Source organism: Macrosteles quadrilineatus, unplaced genomic scaffold (assembly GCF_028750875.1).
Source record: "Macrosteles quadrilineatus isolate MER2022 unplaced genomic scaffold, UCM_ALF_1.0 Scaffold_4__1_contigs__length_99947679, whole genome shotgun sequence".
Taxonomy (NCBI): domain Eukaryota; kingdom Metazoa; phylum Arthropoda; class Insecta; order Hemiptera; family Cicadellidae; genus Macrosteles; species Macrosteles quadrilineatus.
Genome location: NW_026542597.1, coordinates 17,785,493 through 17,798,663, shown reverse-complemented (window position 1 = coordinate 17,798,663; position 13,171 = coordinate 17,785,493). Strand labels below are relative to the sequence as shown.

Sequence of the window (13,171 nt, the reverse complement as noted above, 5' to 3'; positions counted from 1 at the left end):
CGCAAACCAGCTAAACTGGACTTGTAAGTGTGTATACACACGATTCAAAAAGAAGAATTTTTAGTTGATTATTTAAAAAAATATATATAAAAAAAAGAAGAAAAAAAAATGGAAGTTAAAAAATTGTTTGGTTTTAAAGAACGTTTTATGTTGAATTAAAGTTTTATAAGAAGTTTTAAGTTGTGGGCCAACTATTTTATAAGGGTTGGCGAGTGTAATATATAATCAAGGCTTAAGAGGACTAGATTGTTTTAACGGTGTTGGCTGCACTGTACCAATGCCGTGACGTCATTGCTACCTACCAGATTGCCCGCTGAACGTCTGTCTAACGTCATCCATGCTAAAAGTAAGTCATGTTCTATGTTGTGCGTTATACCTAAAAGTAGTGCAGTTCTTTATACATTTCAATACTGAAGTAAACGAACCATACAGAACTGTTGTTGCCAAATTTTTTACATGATAGAACATGGTTGAATGAGCCAACAGAGTTGATGTCAAAATTTGATTCCTTTAGTATTTGGTACTATTTTATGGTTAAACTACTACATTATACTATAAAATATTCTATGGTTGACAATAAGTGCTTTCAATTCTTGCCTTCAGTGATTGCCATTAGCCCTCACTGTGGGTAGCCCAAATGCAACTACAATTTATAAAACTGGCTGCAGTTTTATTGAAATGTCTATTTCATTTCTACAAATACTCAACTATTGATCTACCTCAAGTCCAGCTCAGCATTACGAGCTCTACCCTCATCGTCTTGACTGACACTGCCGCGTGCAGACACCAACGTACCACTGCGGATCTGTATGAGTGACGGCGTACCAATGTCCGTGGGAAGACTCTGCGTCAGGAACAGTGGAAACATGAGGCGTTGATAGTTCACGCTGAACTCGAAGTAGACGGAGCTCAGCTTTCGGACAACTGTCAACAGATAAATGTTAGTTGAGCTGTTTTAGTTTTGTGAGAAGCAGTAGGCTTAGTTGTTTTGGCTACTGAGCATTCCATGGACCCTCAAGATGGGAATTCTAGTTGAAATCTTTTTGAGCAGGGACTGTGAAGTAGAGGAGGAAAAGTGTTTATTGATGATACTAACCCTGTTTGATCTGTGTAATTAAACGGTCAAATTAAATGTCAAAAGATGGGCAGAACATGTACTGAGAATTGGAGCAGTGGTGGAAGATGCAGAGGACCGGATAATGTGGCAAAGAATTTTTGGTGTGGCTAAAAGCTAGTTTACCCTACCTGTAGTTATATTGTTGAATGAAGAGCTATTCAAGTACTGGGTTATAATAGTTCTGCCATCCACCTTGAAGATGAACTCCAAATGAATCTCCTCCTGTTCTTTGATTGGAGCCTTGAGTGTCTTCAACAGCTGAGCAATCTTGGCAAAGTTGATGTTGGCGTGAACTGTCATGTTGTGCAGCTGGCGCTTGATCCCTTCTCCAACGCCTTCTGCTTTGATGTACAGCTGCATAAGAAAAACTAGAGTAGAACTCAAACATCCCAAATCCATTTCAGAAAAAGTATATAACTTTTTTTAAAGGTTACAGCCACAAGATGTACTAGGCAATTTTACTTACTCCCTACATGCTGTGTAGATCAGTGGCTATGGTGATCAGAGGATCTCCATTAATTTTTCCTAGTATGATTCAGGAGATAATTTAATTCAATCTCTCGTATTTATTTTGTGTTTTTCAATAACATTGGAATTAAGTTTTTAAGAAATAATGGCCCAAAGGCTGGTATATTAGTATCTAATATTGACCTTTTGTTTGAGCGTTAGGTTAGCATCATTAGACATGACAGATGACATCTGGGTCCATATCAATACCAATTGTGATCAAACCATTGACCTTCAGATTTTGAGGCATATACATTGTAACCAATCAGTTACCAAGACAATTGTTTGCAAACACTGTGGCTAATAAACCAAACAAACCATGCACTTGTACAGTATCTTAAAACAACCATGCAAAATATGAAAAATTGTTTACCGCATATGAAGTGGTGACGCCCAATGAATGCTGCTCAGTCATAAATATGAAAACATTAGGCAGCCCTGTCCGTTCACTACCGATGGACAAAAGCTGCAAAACTCCACCGAACCCTCGCTCCTTGTCCTCATAGTCTAGAAGATAGTTTCCTGTTGCCCAAATTGTTGTTTTCTTTGGAACATATCTTGTAAGTTGGGACGAAATTATACCTCTGCAAAAAAATCCAGATATCAAGTTGTTATAGGTTTGAAATAGCATAGTCACTTAACTTAATGTGGGTGATTCAAAAACTCACATTCAAGGATTATTAGAACAAAAATATAAATTAGGCAAGAGTGTGGGTTGGGCAAGATGATTTTTATCTTTGCCACTGGCTATGGTTCTGAAGTTGGGTCCATTAAATTTCAAGACAGCCCAATATGCTACAGGTGCAGTCTTGGTTCTAGTTAAAGAACAAACTGCCATCTAATTTATTCAACACTCATCACTTATCTTTTACTTGAAATATCCACAGTGGTGAGTTGGAGTTATTCTAGTTTGATTCAAACTGCTTTAGGATTGGGGGCTGGAGGCTCACCATGGCCTAGACCAATCAGTAAGGGGCATTTGTCATAGCAACAGTTGTATTCCATGTTGCCAAATTTCTGTAGTAGTTGTTGTAGATCAAAGCTGCAATTAAAATAAGCTTAGCCTTGAAGAAGAGGACAGCAGTACCCCTAGGGTGTGCGTTGAATGAGCAACAGTGCTAGGATGTCTTTTCACTCTTTTCCCTACCACTGACACACCCGACACAACCACACACTAATAATCTCATCTTAATACAATCTACAGACTTACAGTTGAGAGTAGCAGGGGTAGGTGGTTGAAGCTAGAGACTTGACAGTTGTATAGAAGAAGTTGTACAGTTGAAGGCTAGGCTCGGTCTGCATGTACCAGAACAAACTGATGAATCGGTCCGGTGCCGGTTTGGAGAGAACGAGCATCGTGAGAGCCGCAACTCTCACCTCCAGAGTCTGCGACCGGTTGCACAAAACTGGCCAGAACAGTTCAAAGATCTGCCACAGGTAACATATTATAATCACTTCAACAGGGACGTACTTCTGTATGAATGTAGTCTGTGAATACTTGGTGAGTGTAGAATGGAGTGAATGATCTTTGTAGCTTTTTCTGAATAAGATCTGTCTCTTTCAAGACCATTCATTAAAATACCAATAATCCCAGATTTATGAGTCAAGTTTTAAACCGTGGAAAGATTTACGTACGTACATTGGGATAATATGGTATACTATAAGACCAAGCCATTCCTACAAATAGGTACTACATTATTAATTGATTCATTGGGAGGAGCCAACCATATCCCTAATTAAGTCAGAAACAATTACTTTATCTACAGGGTGGGACATTTCATTTTAAAAATACATAGGTTGACAGGATTTTACAAAAAGAGATTGAAAGCGCGGGAAACTGGCGTGGCCAGAAAGTTTACGCGTTCAGAAAATATTCACATTCAAAGTTGTTCGGTGGAGCAATTCATTTATTGAAAGAAAACCCAATGATCGAGGACTTTCTCAGCTAAACAATGTATTCCCTGTTTGTTTACCTTGTTGGGATACGTGTAGACAGTATTGATGACAGCCCACGTAGACAGGAACTGTATGTGATGATCTGTGGTCGTCTGGCCTGTGATGATCGGAGCCAGATAGTCCAGACTCTGTTTTAGCTCAATGTTGGACAGTCCCTGCAGATACAGCATGCGCTCCTCGTACTCTGTGCTCTCTGTAAATTGTTGAATGTTCTTCTGTATTTGATTTATTTTTATTATGAAAGTGATATTGTTGTAAGTGTTTGTAATGGTAGCGTTTTATTACTTCTTTACTGCAAATTCCAATATTTTTATCATCATATTGGAAATTTCTTGATACTTCACATATGCAACAGAGGTTTTTCCAGCTTTGTTTTAAGAAAATTTGTAATAAAGTATATTAGTTTAACCATGCCTTACATACTTTTTATTACAAACTCCAAGGTAACTCTTATCCCAATCTTAAGGTTTTAGAACAGTTAAAATCTCATGTATGTGAAATAGGGAAATGATGAAAATTTATATACCGGTACTTAGAAGGCAATCTAGATTACTCCACACTGAACAATAATATTTTAGAATCATTTTAATATTCAAAACGAAACAATAGCGTATTACCTGATGATGTCAATGTATTGAGAAAACATAGTAAACTACAACAAAATTGTAACACCACAAGGTAACATTAATATTTCTTAATAATTTAATTCAAGATTATGACAGGATATCTATATAAGCATTGATTCCAACTTTGATTGAAAAAAACTTGATCGAATCTAAAGCAATTTCTTTAAATACTTTTCTATCAATTATGTCTTTTTAATTCTTTATTTCTTTGTAAAACATTGTCCATTACCTGTAAATCTGTCCAGGTAGAACTTGGCGTATCTGTCAATAGTATCGGATTTGCACCCCAAGTTGCAAACTTTATGGAGAAGGTTGGCAAAAGTGAGAATTGCCGAATGTCTGACGTCCTTTCCTATTGGGTAGCTCCAGTGCAAAAACTCCTGGAAATCACAAGTACTCGCATTATACTAAGAAGCAACACCACTTACAGCAATAAACTATGGGTAGCAATCTAAATTCCAACAAAAATATGTTATTTATGGTGCATTTTTACTAACCACTATGAGTGATTTGCTCTGGTATGTTGTGCCAGAAATATACTTGTGACAAGCAAGCAAGAGCCTGAACGGAGAGCACTGTGCGGAAATTCCTATCACACAGGGTCTTACTCCACTGTGAACATTGAAGTACATGAGAGCGGTGTTGCACTTTGCCCTAGACACCACCTTAGTGTACCATGGAGGTTATCCTCTGTTCCTTATTGACAGAGAAATTTTCTCTGAGGTATATAACTCAAGCTCAAGCTAATGGGCAAGGTTTGGTCTACTAATAATCAATATAACCAACAATGAAGATGGAACCAAATGCTCGACCAGCTGCATGAACTTTTGTGCATAATTTTCCCCCAACCCATATTCAAAATTGTTATTAATTTCAAGACATTATTGCTTGGAAAAGATATTAAACTTGGTAATCAGTTTGTTTGGTTGTTGTATAAGGATAACTACTAACTGGATATGATATTTTTGAGTTATGGAGATGTTCATACCTCACATTGGGTCAGTAGGTCTTCAGTGGGTTTCCGTTGGTAGAAAGGAAAGTTGACGAGAAGTCGTCCGGCCAGCAAACCTCGGATCCGTTCCGACTTGACCAAATCTCGGATGAACAAAACTGACTGTGGTGAACCAACCACGGGTACCAACTCCCAGAACAGATGCCTTGGAATCACATTTCAGTTAAGTTCAAGTGTTAAACATTGTCTGGGGTGCTTAGTGGTTATAAAGTTACAGTAACAAAATCGTAATATAATTCTTTATAGATGGGTTTTACCTTAATATTTTATAATGTGGTAAATAAAATAGTGTTCCATCATTACCTCTTGGATATTAAAGGAACTATCTCATCTTGGACCACAAGAAGCCTATTTGTTATTAAAATACAGTATAACATACACTGTAGTTGAACGAGCCAAATACAGAGACTGCTATTGTCTTAAGTTTTATTTCCTTGAATTTTGTATTTGATATAGTTGAAGTGACATAAAAAGTTTTATATTTTACAATAATTTGTCCTTCCAGTTGGGTTTAAACAATTAATGTATTCCACAAAGATCGGTAATTTACGTCAGCATACTCTATCAGTGGTTAAAATGAACAAATATCATTTGTATTTCAAAACTAGCTACAGCTTTTCAATTAGAATAGTCTAGTTGTACACATGGTCAGGTGACACTCACTGCATGGTCTCCTGTTGGTAGCTGGTACCTAAAGTGACTTTGTGGTAGAGTTGCTCCCAGTCTTCCAACTCCAGCCACCACATCAGGTTGATCAGACTGAACACTGTCTCATTGTTGAGTCCCCGGGACCCGACCTCCCACCACAAACTGTTGCTGAGGTCTTCCAGCATCGTACTGATCTGTGGGTAAAAATTCATTATGGATCGTTTCGATTAGGATCACTCCCGGCGTCTTTCAGTGACTCCCAACAACAACCAACCGCTCCCAACATCTACCGATTGCTCCCAACATCTACTGCTTGTGTAACATCCACTGATCGCTCCCGACGTTAGCCTAAAAATGGCTTGGAGCAGCATAAAAATGATTTTAGACATTACGACCAATGCTAGATTATTGAAAATACCATAATTTTTCCACCACCCAAATCCATGACAAAAATGAATGTGCTACTTGACAGATTATGTTTTTCAAAAATTTGGGGAGTAAAAATTAAAAGATTAGTCCTGTCCTGAGTATACCTAGTTAAAATATTGATGAACTTGATTATATGAGTATTTAAATTACTTAAGCATGTAAGAGTAGAGTCTTTTATGGTGTATTATGAAATGGACCCTCCCAAATTTTCCAAAAAAGAGTCAAATTCTTCTACTATAATTTTGGTTGTACAAACATACAGTTTTACTCCCATTAACTTCACTACCATGTAATATTTTACTAACCTCTGACAGAACAATAGTCTTGTTGGAAGGTGGCAGTCCATATGTCGCATCGAGAACTATCTCCCTGTAGAAAAGGTCGGTGACGTTCATCGCCCCAGGGAATGACAGCTCTTTCGCTATTGGGCCAACTGACTCCACAAGCAGAGTCTGGCTATTCAACACACGTAATGTTAATTGTTAAGTAAACTACCAGGGCTGCATTTATCAATATAGCTCTGTAAGCCCTAATCTAGGGACCCACCTTGCTGAGAGACGTAATGTCAATCAACATTTATTGTCAAAAGATTTAACTATCCCCTTATTGCTAAGGGAGCGGCTGGCCCAAGGATCGCCCCTACTCACACATATGCAGGCCTCACAAACACAAACGCAAAGGTTAGCAAGGACCATTGATTGAGTGTGTGTGTGTGTGTGTGTCGGGCTTCTCACATCTCACAAGTGGAGCCGAGCTCCAGTCGCGCTCTCTGAGTAAACAATGTATGAATATTATTTACATCTTACGTTCTCTCCGGGTTCGATTCCAATTTATGGGCAATCCACAATAAGCTTAATAGTTTTTAGCTTAGCCAAAGGGACAATTTTAAACAAACCGCGTCCAACTCAGGTGAAAGTGACGGCATTAGTGACTTTAATGGAAAATGATCCCAGCACCGGTTTTGCGTCTTTTTACACTTCGTTGGAGGAGGAGGACGCCGATTTTTAAGATTAGAGTTTAATATGGCAATGTCAAGCTGGAAAGGAATGGAAATCAACTAACCTAAAGAAACACTGGCATAATCAAGATATTATTGGAAATCCCCATGTAAAGGGTTTTAAACAGACATACAGACCTAAATTAAACTAAATTTTTATAAATAATAGAACAATAAAAGGATCAATTGTTGGCTTTTACAAACATACTCACTTAACTATTGATGTATGCGCCTCTGCCCTTGATTGGTATGGCTCCAGCACAATTGCAGCTTTTGACGTTATATTTTTTATGAGGAAAGGAGCGTCTTTGTCCACAAAGTAGGCTCTCTCGGCATGAGGGAGCACCTCTGTCTAGGAAATATATTGAACATAAATTAATATTAATAGATTATACCCCAATAACTTACTAAAATATTTGTCAACATAGGATTCCGACTTAAATCAGGTAAATACTCTACACGAAAATACCTTAGTTTGGTAATGTATCAGTCTCTCTCTGTGGCGATGGGTAAGTGGCAACTTTTCTAATATTTTGTTAACCAGCATAAAAACTTGTAACATTGTGAATATTTTCATTCATCTCAAAGAATATATTTTTTTTATGATCTAACTAAATAAAGATTAGCCAAAATGGTGCTGAGTTAAAAATAAACAAGATTTTAGTTTGTTAATTGTAAGAGAAGGGAAGTATGATAGGCAGGACCGCAACCTGAGGTGATAACATAACGGGCAAACCTAGTACTGACCACCTGCAGTCAGGACTTAAACTCCGTTGGGTTAGCGGCGTTTGTTACTGATCAATTTCACAAGTCTCAATAATGCAAAAACTTCACATTATTCAAGTTTTTTTTTTCTTGAACCTTGAAATCAACAGGGAAACTTGTACAGATTAACCTAGGTCAATTTAATTTTGTATGTCTCAAAATAGCTTAAAAATCACTCATTTAGCACTGTATTTTGAAGTCTTTTCAGGGGGGTTGGGTTATCCCCAGACCGCCCTCCTTTGCCCCCTTCGCCAGAATATAGGTCTAGGACCACCCTTCATGCAAAACTATTTATACTCCGTTCACACAGTTTAGGCAGTTTAAAGGGAATCGATTCTATCCCCTCCACCTCACTCTAACTTTGAAACAACAGCCGACAGGTACATTAAGCTACACATTAAGCTGATATATACGTAAGCTATATATACATAAGCTGATTTTATATACATTAAGCTAAAAAATTGCTGTGAGAACCCAAGAAACCTTCCCCATAAGCCACCTCAATTTTTTGAACAGACTATAGGATATCAAATTAAATGTTACTGGCTAAAATTACATACCTGGTAGCTGCTTGGACAAAGCAATTTTGGACTGCTTGACCAAAATGTGCTTGGACTGTTCTTACAAGAGACGAGGTCCAAGATCTTCCGGATATGGTGGACATTATTTCCCACAGGACTTACAATATATTCCACTCTGCAAGTACCGTAGAGACCAGACTGTAAAATAACAATGTTGTAGACAAGACATATCTGTGGAAACTTAAGTCATTAACTATGATAGTGGTTTAAATACCTTATTCATGCAATCCAATTGTTGTCTCCACAACTAGTTTCAACCTGCTAGGAGGTCATCATCAGGTGAGTACAAGGATGAATTACTTCATATGAAGGTCGTCAGTAACAGTTTTTTTACATTTACACAAACACACGACGAATAATAAACACATAGTGCGCACACATATACGGCCGATAAAAACATCGAACTTGACAAGCGGACCCGTGTTGAGAATGCGGAAGTTGCGTCTAGACTGTAGGGTAAACAGCTGGTCAAGCATCACGCGCATTTTCTTATCGCTCGTCGGTTCCATTCCCATTGTCTCTGCCCTCCCCTTCCCTCTCCAGTATTTCTATTGCAGTGTTGTATATGATGTTTGAATTAAAATAAAGTTGGTCGTTTAAAACGTTATCCATGTCTGATTTGACGGCTCTATAAATCTCGAATTCTTCCAGGGTGTTAATTTTAAACTTGTCCTGTGACGTATGTAAAATTTCCATGTTTTCATTAATGCTGTTGTAATTATGCTGATGAGAAACTAAATGTTCGGCAAAGGTTGAAGTTTGTTTTGAGGTAGTCTTCTTTGGTATGTGCTCCTTAAAGCGTTTGGAGAAAGAGCGGGAAGTTTGGCCTATGTAATATTTATTACAATCTGAACAGTTGATTTTGTAAACACCACTTTTTTCATATTTAAGTTTAGTTGTACTTGGTCTTTCTTTCAGAAGTGGTCCCAGATTGTTTTTTGTTCTAAAGGATACTGTTATGTTATTTTTCCCCATTAATGTTTTGAATTTATTACTAAGACATAAATTATAGTCAGCTGATAAGAACTTTTTATTTTGGTTCACTCTTTCTGTTTTGTTTTGGTGTTTCAAAATTAATTTATCTATTAACGTGGTCGTGTATCCATTGGAGACGGCGATGTGTTTAATGATGTTTATCTCTTCGTTGTAATCGTCCGTGCTCATTGGAATTGATAATAATCTATTTACAAAACAATGGTATGCGGCTAATTTCTGTGAAAATGGATGGTGTGAATCTGAATGTATTGTTTGATCGGAGCAGGTGGGTTTTCGGTAGATTTTAAACTTTAAGCTGTCACTATGTTTTGATATGGTAAGGTCCAGAAAATTAATGGAATTATTTTTCTCCTCTTCTAGTGTAAACTTAATATTATTGTGAATATGGCATAAATAATCATTTAGAAGGGATAGCTGTCTGTTGTTACCATTGAACAGGACAATGGTATCGTCTACATATCGATAGTAGAAAATTATTTTGTTCTTATATCGGTTGGAGTCAGTAAACAAGTGCTGGTTCTCGATGTGGTTTAAGAATACTTCAGAGAGAATGCTGGAGAGGGGGGAGCCCATGGCTAGGCCGTCATTTTGTAAGTAGAACTTATCTTGAAACTGGAAGTAGTTCTGTTTTAATATCGTATTTAATAGTGAAACTAGTTCATTGATGGCGTTGGGTGACAATTTGGAATTTTTTCGAAGGTTTTGTTCAAGTATTTGCACGGTTTCTTTGACGGGTACATTCGTGTATAAATTAACAATATCAAAAGATGCTAACTTATAATTTCCGCTAATTTGTTGTTTTTTGATTTTTTCAACGAGTTCAATACTGTTCTTGACACTGTGATTATTTTCCAACACAATTTCTTTCCTTATAATTTTATCTAATCTCTTAGCAACTTTATATGCTGGGGAAGGCATGAAATTTACTAAAGGTCGGATTGGGACATCTGGTTTGTGAATTTTCGGAAGGCCCCTGAGGACCGGTGCTTGTGGGTTCGTTACTTTTAGAGAAAATATATCATTAACTGACAATAAGTTCTTGCTCTCAGATATTGATTTATTGATTAATTTGGCGTAAGAGGATGTTGGATCTTTGTTAAGAAGCTCGATGTTATTGTTACTTATAAAGTCACAAACTTTATTCACATAAATATCTTTATCCATTATGACAATTGAGTTGCCTTTGTCGGCTTTTGTAATCAATGCGTTCCCCTCAGCAAGTTTGTTCCTGATGCTAGTTACAGCCTGTCGCATTGACTTGTACTTGTTGTTTAGTTTCCTTGTGCCTATCGAGTTCCTCATAACCTGTTTGGCTTTACTCGCCATGATGAATCTAGTGGATTCACGAATGTTATCGTCTCTAATTGCTCTTATTGACGATTCAATGTTCAATAACTCATTGAACAGACTGAATTTTCTGTTATTCGGGAAGTTGAAATTGAGACCTTTGTTCAATAAACTTAATTCAATGTCATTAAATTGTATGTCTGTATTGTTTATAACCCTCTTAAAAAATGTGTGTGTGCATTTTATTACTTCTTTAGCATGTTGAGATTCCAATAACTTTTTGATTTTTTTATCTTGGGTTTTCTTTTTAGTAAAAACCTTTTTACTCACTTGTTGGTTAATTTCACTAAGTACATTTGTCTGTTGGCTAGGATGTAATTTATTTAATAACTCTAGGTGTTTCGTTAATAGAAGTTTGTTCAATCGGCTTTTCTTGGAATAAAGATGTTTTACTTCATTCTTAATCCATATGGATTCGGCAGACTTTTTGGCTTTTAAGGCAGCTTTAGATTTACCACTAACTTTTATGTTCACATAATGTGGCACTACGTTATTGTCTAAACATGTTTTGTTGAATCTTATGTTCTCTATTGTTTTGCATAATTTTAGTTTTATACCCTTGTACTGAAAGGCTAACTTTGCTTGATCAGCTTCTAACTTCATTATGGTGTGGGTAGCCTCCGGATTGCGAATAATAACTATGATAGTGGTTTAAATACCTTATTCATGCAATCCAATTGTTGTCTCCACAACTAGTTTCAACCTGCTAGGAGGTCATCATCAGGTGAGTACAAGGATGAATTACTTCATATGAAGGTCGTCAGTAACAGCTTTTTTACATTTACACAAACACACGACGAATAATAAACACATAGTGCGCACACATATACGGCCGATAAAAACATCGAACTTGACAAGCGGACCCGTGTTGAGAATGCGGAAGTTGCGTCTAGACTGTAGGGTAAACAGCTGGTCAAGCATCACGCGCATTTTCTTATCGCTCGTCGGTTCCATTCCCATTGTCTCTGCCCTCCCCTTCCCTCTCCAGTATTTCTATTGCAGTGTTGTATATGATGTTTGAATTAAAATAAAGTTGGTCGTTTAAAACGTTATCCATGTCTGATTTGACGGCTCTATAAATCTCGAATTCTTCCAGGGTGTTAATTTTAAACTTGTCCTGTGACGTATGTAAAAAAAGAAATTAGCCGCATACCATTGTTTTGTAAATAGATTATTATCAATTCCAATGAGCACGGACGATTACAACGAAGAGATAAACATCATTAAACACATCGCCGTCTCCAATGGATACACGACCACGTTAATAGATAAATTAATTTTGAAACACCAAAACAAAACAGAAAGAGTGAACCAAAATAAAAAGTTCTTATCAGCTGACTATAATTTATGTCTTAGTAATAAATTCAAAACATTAATGGGGAAAAATAACATAACAGTATCCTTTAGAACAAATAACAATCTGGGACCACTTCTGAAAGAAAGACCAAGTACAACTAAACTTAAATATGAAAAAAGTGGTGTTTACAAAATCAACTGTTCAGATTGTAATAAATATTACATAGGCCAAACTTCCCGCTCTTTCTCCAAACGCTTTAAGGAGCACATACCAAAGAAGACTACCTCAAAACAAACTTCAACCTTTGCCGAACATTTAGTTTCTCATCAGCATAATTACAACAGCATTAATGAAAACATGGAAATTTTACATACGTCACAGGACAAGTTTAAAATTAACACCCTGGAAGAATTCGAGATTTATAGAGCCGTCAAATCAGACATGGATAACGTTTTAAACGACCAACTTTATTTTAATTCAAACATCATATACAACACTGCAATAGAAATACTGGAGAGGGAAGGGGAGGGCAGAGACAATGGGAATGGAACCGACGAGCGATAAGAAAATGCGCGTGATGCTTGACCAGCTGTTTACCCTACAGTCTAGACGCAACTTCCGCATTCTCAACACGGGTCCGCTTGTCAAGTTCGATGTTTTTATCGGCCGTATATGTGTGCGCACTATGTGTTTATTATTCGTCGTGTGTTTGTGTAAATGTAAAAAAACTGTTACTGACGACCTTCATATGAAGTAATTCATCCTTGTACTCACCTGATGATGACCTCCTAGCAGGTTGAAACTAGTTGTGGAGACAACAATTGGATTGCATGAATAAGGTATTTAAACCACTATCATAGTTATTATTCGCAATCCGGAGGCTACCCACACCA

General features: G+C 37.1%; 1 protein-coding gene across 1 annotated transcript in view; it reads right to left on the bottom strand.

Moving 5' to 3' along the window:
* The window catches only part of LOC128991582 (uncharacterized), a 37,437-nt gene that overhangs the window by 15,937 nt on the left and 8,329 nt on the right, over window positions 1-13,171 (bottom strand). The window contains exons 4-14 of the mRNA XM_054414597.1: window positions 8,618-8,776; window positions 7,505-7,644; window positions 6,601-6,751; window positions 5,882-6,060; window positions 5,195-5,363; window positions 4,436-4,586; window positions 3,598-3,773; window positions 2,835-3,052; window positions 1,998-2,208; window positions 1,246-1,471; window positions 720-924 (exon numbers count right to left, since the gene is read on the bottom strand). Coding sequence (XP_054270572.1) covers window positions 720-924; window positions 1,246-1,471; window positions 1,998-2,208; window positions 2,835-3,052; window positions 3,598-3,773; window positions 4,436-4,586; window positions 5,195-5,363; window positions 5,882-6,060; window positions 6,601-6,751; window positions 7,505-7,644; window positions 8,618-8,776 — 1,985 coding nt within the window. The remainder of the gene's footprint in view (window positions 1-719; window positions 925-1,245; window positions 1,472-1,997; window positions 2,209-2,834; window positions 3,053-3,597; window positions 3,774-4,435; window positions 4,587-5,194; window positions 5,364-5,881; window positions 6,061-6,600; window positions 6,752-7,504; window positions 7,645-8,617; window positions 8,777-13,171) is intronic.